A 9,774-nucleotide genomic window follows, 5' to 3' on the forward strand; every position below is an offset into this window, starting at 1 on the left:
TAATGACAGTCAATTGTGACAAAAAGACAGGAAAAACTTCAGGTCTGGGTGGGAGGAAGAGCGCGGGAGCAGGTGATCTGCGTAGGATGGTGTACAGGAGCAGGCTGGAGGTGCAGGATCTGAGTGATAGGGGGGCACTTATGTTGTGCTGCTCTCCAGGGGCACACGTGGCACTGTATTCCCCACAGCTCCCAGGCATTGCCCCTCTTGCTAACTGGCTACAATCAGTGGCAGGGGAAAGCCTCCAGGCAGCGCTGCTCGGGGAGGGGGAGCAGAAGCAATGGCAGCAGAAGCACACAGAGCGGCTTCTTCCCTCTGCCAGGTAGGGCCCATGAGCCAGATCCAGCCCCAGCTTATCTGCCTCCATCCTGCGAGGCTCAGGGCTCCACACTCCTCACCCTGCAGTGGCCAGATGCTGGGGGGTAGCCCCGAGACTGAGAAGACAGATCCAAACAAGCCGCAGGTCAGATCCAGCACGGGGGACCATAGGTTCCCCACCCCAGTCTATAATGTCAACTGCAGCCAGATGACCTTCTGTCTGTCCTTCTGCTTACCTCTCTGTGAACTTGCTCAGGAACAGCATGCTGGACAATGAGCTGTAGCTGTCTGTGCCTGAAGTATTCAGAGTACGTTCCTTCAGTGTTGGTTGGGTTAATATGTGTTTGAATGAGAAAAGGGTGAACTCTAGTAGATTAGTAACAGAGGGAGCCATGCTAGCCTATATACTATCAAAATGCTACTTGACTGCTTTCTAGTAGATTAGTAAGACATGATTTCTCTTTACATAAACCATCTTGACTTTTCCCCCACAAAAATATTTTCATCTATGTGTCTGACAATTTTTATTCTTTACTGTAGCCTTTGCCAAAGAATAAATGGACACAAAGCAGACATCAAGAAACTCAATACACATAAGCCTGTCAGTGAACACTTCAATGTAGAGGGCCATTCTGTTAAAGACCTGAGAATCTGTGTCCTGCATCACAGAGAATTTATTAAATTAGAGCGTGAGACTTCTGAGTTAGAGTACATATTCAAATTCGACACTCTAATACGTGCTATGAATAGAGACATCAACTACCTCACACATTACAAACACTGCTTCCTTTTCTTTGATGCTCGTAATTATCTCAGACAGGACAATGAACATCCCCCCACCTCTCACTCCTTTCCTTCTATCCTATTTGATTTGCCAGTTTTTATTGCAGTTTTTTTCTTTTTCATCTTCTGTACTTATATATATGTCAGTCCGTATTATAAATGAAAATGATCTGAAGATGTCAGTCTGTCTCACGAAAGCTCATCACCAAATAAATCATTTTGTTAGTCTGTAAAGTGCTACATTTCTGCTGCTGTGTTTTGCTGGTATTGATGTTAGGTTTACCAATCTGTAATTGACATGATCACCCCATCATATTAGCTATGTTCTAGTCATTAGGTACAGAAGCTGATTTAAAGCACAGGTTTCAACCACCAGTTAATAGTTCTGCACCATTAAATTTAGTCACCTAGATGGTAAGTCATGACACTTAAGATCAATTTATGTTCCTCACCGAATTAAATATATAATTACAGGCATTTGCTTATAGAGCTAGCTCCACAAAGACTATTGTTTTAGTTGTGTGCAGACACTACTTTATAATTTCCAATGCGAGCTATGATTTTAGGGTTTGTGTGCATTTATGGCCCAACGTCAAATATTTTACACACAGAACAGTACTGGACATGTTAATTAGTTCAACAAAATACACAGGAGTGCATTATTTTACTACTTGCCTCATCATTTTAGACAGCATCTCTATAAATGCTTTTTTTTTTAAATTCAGAAACTGTTTCAAATATTAGGGAAGGGATTATTTTCCAGACACTCCACCATGCCACTCCTACTACTATTATATAGTCAAGCAATCCAGAGCATTGAGCAGTGTAAGGAAAGCTATTCTGACACATTCTTGAACAGCTACCTATAAGCAAAAGTCCATTTGTTTTACGACAAACTCTGACAAGTGTTTCCAATCTGAGAAGTCCTGTGCAACTCCCACTACAGACAACGTCTAGCAGGACCTAGCCATATGTTGAGAGCTTCAGTGAGCCACACCTTCTCAACACTGGGCTGCTCAAACTCAAACTAGCCATCCCTGACGTCGTTACCTATAAACTAAAGAGGTGAGCAGCCGTCACCACTCTCCACCATCACCTGTTGGACCACTTTGTTACCATGTAAAGCAAACAAGCACCCACAAATGATCAGCTCTTTAGGTTGCCTTATATTTTCAAATAGACCCATCACACAAACAAATACACATTTAGTTCTTTATGCAGATGTATCAGAGAAGTCAGCATTCAGATTTCTCAGCATGTGAACTTGCAAAGTCTACTGCAGGGGTCTGCAACCAATACAGTGAGAAGAGCCATTATTTTTCAAGTTCACTTACAAAATCAATACTTCAAAAGCCACAATACATGTGAATACGAGACTGACCTTAATCAATAACGTTAGACCATACTTTTTGTCACTCCTGTTTTAAGAACAGTGCACACACAGTGATTTGTACCAGTTAGAAAGGTAAGTTACCCCTTCTCAAGGCTTAACCCTCCTCAGCTCCCAAATCCACTCCCATCCCCAAGTTTTACACCCCCCATCCTGCAAATCTGCCCCCCCCAACCCCAGGTTTAACCTCTCTCAGCTCCAAACCACCCCGCATCCCCAGGCTTCTTCCACCTCAGTCACCCTGCCCCAACCTGCCCACTGAGCCTGGATCTTACTTGCCCACCTGCTGCTCTCCCCCTGCACTTGCTCTGTGTCTCCCTGCCCTCCCCAAACCTCTCAGGCCAGGAAATTCCTGCACCTTTCCCAGTCACTCCCCACCCAACCCAGCAGGGCTGGCACTAGACTCACCAGGTGCTGGGACTGGGTGGGGAGCTGAGCTTACGATGGGACATGGTTCCAGGCTCTGGCACCTACCAGTGGACATGGTGAGGGGCTGCAGCTAAGGAGCAAGAAAGTGCTAGGGAGCACTGCACTGACCAGGAAGAGGTGCCAGCGCCAGAGGGAGGGAAGCTGTGGTTGGCTCCCAGAAGCCACCCCCGCGCCCCTCTTCTTCCTTTGTAGCACAGCTCTGGCAGGATAGATTCAGCTGCGGAGCTCCGGCAGGGCAGACTCAGCCAGCCCTTCTGCCATGTGACATGCAGGTGGCTCCCTGCCCTGCCATGCTAAAGTAATGGAACTCAATGGAATCAGTTTAATGTCCAGATCCCTCCCACCGCCCTGCCAACTGTGAAACTAGTACCATTACTTCAGCAGGGGCAGGGCAGAGGCACACAAGAGAAGTCAGAGGTGGCAGCGCCCAGAACCACAAGGAACTCCTTAAAGAGCCGCATGCGGCTCTGGTGCTGCAGGTTGCTGACCCCTTGTGCAGTACAAACCAAGAGTGATCTATTTACATATGTACGTATCAGGTAGAAAGCTGCTCGATGAAAAGGTAGCCAACCATCAGAAACTATTCTCATGTCCTTGCACATCACTCCCATTAACTAAGTTACACAAATGGGTCTAGCTTCTCCCTCAGTTTGCATGCGAATCATTTCAAATGCTACTAAGCATCGCTCCAGCTAAGCTAGACCTCACAATGTCACAACACACTGGCGCAGAGAAAACACATTCAATATTTACAGCACAGGGATACATCTATGAACATGTTAAAGAGTACCAACCACTTCCTTACCTTTGTCAGCACCTATTTATAATCAGGTCCTAATAGATCTGAGTTAGCTGCTATAACCAAAAGGAATAACTGCTTCGAGCTTACACAATTAAACCTGAGTGATGCAAAATAATAGTATTTAATAAGGAACTCTCTCTCTCATACCGGTAAGTCCACACTGACATCAGTTCCATCCAGCAACGATACTCGACAAGTGATGATGGATTTTGCATCTCCAGCTGCAGGGATGTGTGTGGCAGCTCTTTGGGCCTCTCTCAGCCTCTCCTTCTCCACATGCTTGCGCATAGACCGACGTCCCAGAGTTCGCCGAAAGAAACGCAACATCTTTGCTACAGCCCCCAATGGCAAAGAATGAAAAGACAGATATTACCATTTCAAGAAAGTGAAAAAAATCTTAGACTGCACTGAAAGAAGCCTAAAATATTTCAAGGGGCATAAGAGAATTAGGGACGCAAATTCAATTGAATTGCTAGGAAACTGGATGCTTAACTCCATTCTGCTCCTTAGAAAATCCCAATTAAAAACCTTAGTGAAACACTGACTACATGTCAGATTGGCTCCTAACACCCTACTAAGATGGTGCTTAAAGTAAAACACAAAAGCAATCATGTAGCACTTCAAAGACTAACAAAAATAGCTACATAAGAAAAAGCTGCATGATTGCCTTTTTGTTTTGTTAGGATACAGACTAACATAGCCACCTCTCTATTGCTTAAAGTAAAGTATTTCAGGAAAACTCTTTACTCATATCTCACCTAGTTAACAGTGAGCTTGTGCCCATAGCAATCAAACTACTCTATGTCCTTAAATTAGTTACACTTTCTTCCAGGCTACTTAAACACTCTTTGGCTATAGTGCAAAACCTAATTCACAAACACATAGGGGGATGTGCACACATTTACTCCTTTTCACTCACAGAAACACTGGTTTAGGCAGATAAGCGCCCAAACCTTTTGAGCTGCAAAAACCCCAACCAGGCTGCAAGTTCCTATCTAAACTATAAATACAATTGTCTCAGAGACTTTGGTCACACCAGAGAAGCCCCTTAAGTTAATTACAAACTTGGGTTTCCAGGCTGTAAACTGATCTACATAAGCAAAAGCCTGCACTTAGCACAACCTAGGTGATTTCAGTTATGCTCTGTGCTGGGATTCAGTTGTTTGGAACAAAGAAAATTAAAAGTTGATCCATTGTGCAGGATGATCTGGACCACCTAAAAGGTTCAGACAATACATTGATAAGAACTGAGTTTAATTTAGCAAATGTGTACAACCAATTAAACAAATTGCACAAGATGAGAAATAAAACACAATTCATCTGCGGCGCAGAGGGGGGTTACCACAGTAATCAGCACTGAACGTGGTTAATTACATATCATAGCCCACCTTGCCCCAGATACATGTACTGAGTAAATTATACTTAAGCCAATATGTAACCCCTGGGCAAACATCCATAAAGCAGAACTGTGTCTTAGTCTGTCAATAAAAGTAAATATACTAATGGAGGAATTTACCCCTCTTGGCGTTAAATCCTAAAATTTAAAAAAAAAAAAACTCAATCCAAGTTAGCTCAATTCATCAGGCCATGAAAGCCAATAATTCCCCTGACATGGTCCCTTGTCGTCCTCAGTCATGTCCCTCAGGAGTCATCTCATGCCCCTCTATCCAGCTGCAGACAGTCCTGGCTCTGGTCTCCTCTTTCACCTGAGAGGGAAGAAGGGCTGGGGGCAGGGAGGGGGTTGTAGTCCTGTCCGTGTCCCTCCTCAGTGGGAGTCCAAGTAAAGCTCCATAAAAGCAGAGTCTATAGTCCGTCAGCGAAAGCGATGAGAGCATTCCCTGACTGCGTCCCTCTCTCTCATGGTTGCAGTAGGTCATGGCCTGGTGATGGTCTCCTCCATCACGTCAGAGGAAAGCAAGGCCGCGGGGCGGGGCAGGGTAAGAGATCGCTGAAACTACACTTGATCTTTGCCACTAAGGCCAAGAACAACATAGATAACTGCCGGACTACACCACAAAGTGAAAGCATATTTGTAATCAGTTCACGTTATGCCTTCTCTGCAGCCAGGTTCCATAGTGTTTGTGCTGCATGAAGTAAACTCCCGATAGACACGATTTCAACTTGAGCTTAAGTCACACTATCGCAAGTTAAGCACAAGTCAAAATCCTGGGGTTCCCAGGGGTGGGGGGGCTGGCAGGAGCGCAGCTCCTCCACCAGCTCCCTACTCTAGCTCCCAGCTCCTCCTGCTGGGGGAAGCTGGAGGAACAGACAGCTGCACCTTCTCCCCAGCTTGGAAAGGCGGAGGACAGACAGCCACGCCACCATAGCTCCTCCCAGCTGGGAAAAGTTGCACAGCTGTGGCTGTCTGCCCACCTGGCTACCCTGCTAAGTTTCCCGGCTCCTGCAAGCCCAAGTTCCTGCTTAGTTCCTGGCTCCTCCCAGCTTGCACAAAATTTGAGTTACATGCGGGTGCGTGGGACTGCAACCCTTGCATAACTTGGCAGGTCTACTGTACAAAGCCTCAGACTTTGCTACTGGGAAGGTCAGTCACCCTGGAATGAGATTCAAACAGTTGTACGACAAGCACCTGGAAATTTGCACCTTGCATGAATCATAGTTGAATCAAACAAGCTGGTTCCCTGTAAGTTTCAACCTTAATCACAACCCAAAAGAGCAAATACTTGTACCTTCTGTCTGGACTTGCCTGCCACATGCTTTCATAGTGCAAAACAGAAATTCCTATGAAGTTAACTAAGAACAACAGCAAGAAAAAAAATTTTATAACTATGAGTATGACTTGCATCATAAACCCACAATAATATCCACTTCCATTCATAACATAATCCAGTAACATTTGCTGCCATTCATAACGTCAGCTTTACTGAAACTAATAGACTAGAAGGATGAGATCTGTCTCTCACTGAATTACAGTAAAAATATGTGGTTGAAAGGCAGAGAGACAGAAAACCTAATTAAGAAGCTATACCGAAAACAGCAAGCTTAAATTCACTTTTGACCATCTTCTGTCACAGCCCTTTTCCCCTCTCTCTCTTTCACCACACTATCCCCCAAGAATAAGAGCGGAGTTTACAAGATACTCAATGCAATTCAGTATTTAAACAGGACAGTGGGAAGCCACATGGTTTTGGACACAACTGTTCCTGGAAATACTCAACAAGCGGCTTGAAAGGAGCAGCTGAACAGCTCAGGTTTTCCCTAACCCTCCCCCACAATGGTTCGTGCTTGGCAAATCCTCCCAGAAAAGAGCAACTGAAGAGGAAGATGCACACGAAAAGAATAGACAAAATAATTTTGGGTTCCAAAACTGGGATTCTTCCAGCCATTGGTAGATTTAATGTTCTAAATTCAACACACTCCTCTGTATGGCAGATGCCTACAAGAGACAGCTTTGTTGCTTGGCAAACAGATACCTACAGCATCTTACCCTCTGTGGTGCCCACCAAAGTGCAACCCAAGCCCCTTTAGATAACATTTCATAGACTGAACACTAAAGAAGGAATCATCAGTATGTTAAACATGTAGTAAAACTGCAAAAAGCCTAGGCGGCCTGCTCAGATTTTCAGAGGAGAAAGCTGATGCACTGAGGTCCCTTATACAACTGACAGTCACAGACTTCTTTCCATGTCCACCAAGAATTTCATCGCATATGCGGGGGGGGGGGGGGGGGCGGGGGGGAAGAGAGCCAGCAGTCCTGGAGCCCCTCAAAAACTAACAATTGTATTTATTAGGCAATTAACGAGTATCCTAGGGAAGGCCTAGTTCATCAGATGAAGTGGGTCTGGCCCAGGAAATAACAGAGAAGTAGCCATGTTAGTCTGTATTCTAACAAGACACAAAAGCAGCCCTGTAGCGCTTTCAAGATGCACAAAATAATTTAAGAGGTGATGAGCCTCTTTAAAGTGCTACAGGACTGCGTTGTTTTGCCCAGGAACGCTCATTACCTACTAATGATTTTTTTTCGCCTTTAAAGTGCTCCAGGACGGCTGATTTGTTGTGTTATGTGGTGTTGTGTTGCATGGTGCGGTGCGCAGTGTTGTGCGGTACTTGTGCTGTGGTGCGGAGTTATTCTGTTGCGTGGTGCGGTGTTGTGGTGTAGGGTGTTCTGTTGTGTGGTGGTGTGAATACCGGCTAACAAGGCTTCCCCCCAGGGCCATTACAACAGCCGCACGGAAGAACTCCGCTCCCAGTCTCAGGTCAGCCACCCGGGGCCGCGTTGCGGGGCTGGAAGGAGCCACTCGGAACGAGGCTGGACCCGGACCCGGACCCGGACCCGCGCCCCACCAGCGGCTGCTCTCGCGGGGCCGGGCCGACGTGCTCCGGGGGAGACGGCGGGCGGCCGAGCGAGGCGCTGGGGAGCCCCAGAGGATTAGTTCCGAACCTTCCCGCTGCCGCCCCCGCCGCTGCTCTGCGCGGACCGGACCAGACCGGACCCGACCGGACCCGCTTCTCTGGGGGCGGGGAGGGGGGGTGGACCCCTCCCGGCGCCGCCAGCAGCGCCCGAAATGCAGAGCGGCGGCGGGAGCGGCTAGACCAGAACCGGGCGAGGGAGGGGCACAGCTTTGCGCGCGGGGGCCCTGAGGAGAAACCGCCGCCGCCCCCCGCCCCACTCACCTGCGGCCCGGTCCGGCTGTGCTAATGCGAGCGAGCCCCGACGGCGGCTCCTCAGCACCGGAGGGCGGTGACGGGGCGGGCCCAACAGCTCCCTCCAAGCCAAAAATGGCCGCTCGGCGCCGGAAGGCCCCTCCTTCTTCTCCTGTAAAGGGACAGTGCCCTCCCGCCAGCGGGCGTCAGTGCCCCTTAAAGGGGCAATAGCAGCTACTCAGGACCCACAGAAAGCCAGCAGCCCCTTCGGGCTCCAGTGCTAGCCGCGGGCAGCCCACCATGCACCTCCTCTCTTAAAGGGGTGAGCCACCAGCCAGAGGCCCACAGAGAACAGCTTTTCTTACAGGAGTCATGGTTATGCCTGGCTGTAGTCACCTCCCCCTTAAAGTGGCCGTACACCTGTCGAGCAGGCCCCCAACGAAAAGCCTTCCTTAAATGAACTAGGCCACCCACTTACTTCCCCATCGCCCCTTTAAGGACAATGCTCTTTACGGTAGGCGAGGAGTAGCGGCTACAGGTTCCTGCTCATCTTAAAAGGGCACTGACTTAGGGGCGCTCCCAGCCCAAGTCACAAAGAGCGAGCCAGGAGCAGTGCCAGGGGACGAGGAGCAGAGGGGCTCCCCCTTCTGGCCACGCCCCACGCTGGGAGGAGGCAGCGCTCTGATGTCTGAAGTCCAAGTAGGACACTTACAGCTGGCGGGTCATAGAACCACCCCACTGCACCTATCACTTCTGTGCCCCGCTCCCCACCGCCCTGGCGCCACTGACAAACTCCCTGCTGTTCCTCCCTCCTCCGTTCCCATCCGCCCGAACCCTGTCGTGATAAAGCCCGTGAGGGTTTAAACCTTTATTTCCCCAGGTAGCTGATGGCTGACCTGTAGGACAATAGCTGTTCTGCTGCCCCCGCTGGAGGCGGCAGAAGAGGGCTGACAGAGTCAGGAATCAATTTTCCAGCTGCTAGGATGGGACACTAGCAGCAGGTAACGAAAGGGTCCAATCTACATCTTACCTGGATTTGGGAGGATGGGAAAGCACCAGGACTGCAGAAGATCTATGCAGGGGGAGGAAGGGAGTAACAGAGGCTTGCCCTATGGGAACAAAGGAAAGCTGTAAAATATACTGGTTGCTACTCTCCAATACCAGGTAGCATTGCTGCTGTGAACAGGAGCATGAGAAGTTTGGAAATAATTTGTTATGAGTAGACCAGAAAAAGAAACACCTCTGAAAGTTCACATGGCCTTTACTACCATCTAGCAGCCAATTCCTGATCCTGGGGCTGCACTGTTCAGCGTTTTCTTTTATTGATCATTCATTGTAACTCCCTGAGTTTGGCTCTGGCATCTACAGGTTTAAGTTCAACAGTTGTGTTTGTCAGTTCTAAATCTAGAGCCCATTAGAACAAAAGAATCTGCAGGCAAAAAACCAGTTA

At 48.0% G+C, this 9,774-nt stretch overlaps 1 protein-coding gene across 3 annotated transcripts in view; it reads right to left on the reverse strand.

The window, feature by feature from the left end:
- EPB41L5 (erythrocyte membrane protein band 4.1 like 5) overlaps positions 1–8,577 on the reverse strand; it is an 88,077-nt gene extending 79,500 nt beyond the window's left edge. For 2 of the 3 annotated variants that reach the window (XM_075001237.1, XM_075001236.1), the window contains exons 1-2: positions 8,355–8,577; positions 3,870–4,054 (exon numbers count right to left, since the gene is read on the reverse strand). In XM_075001237.1, coding sequence (XP_074857338.1) covers positions 3,870–4,049 — 180 coding nt within the window. In that variant the 5' untranslated portion in view covers positions 4,050–4,054; positions 8,355–8,577. The remainder of the gene's footprint in view (positions 1–3,869; positions 4,055–8,354) is intronic. The other variant, XM_075001238.1, reaches the window with a different exon arrangement.
- Between the last annotated feature and the right edge of the window lie 1,197 nt (positions 8,578–9,774).

This window comes from Carettochelys insculpta, chromosome 8 (assembly GCF_033958435.1).
Source record: "Carettochelys insculpta isolate YL-2023 chromosome 8, ASM3395843v1, whole genome shotgun sequence".
NCBI lineage: Eukaryota > Metazoa > Chordata > Testudines > Carettochelyidae > Carettochelys > Carettochelys insculpta.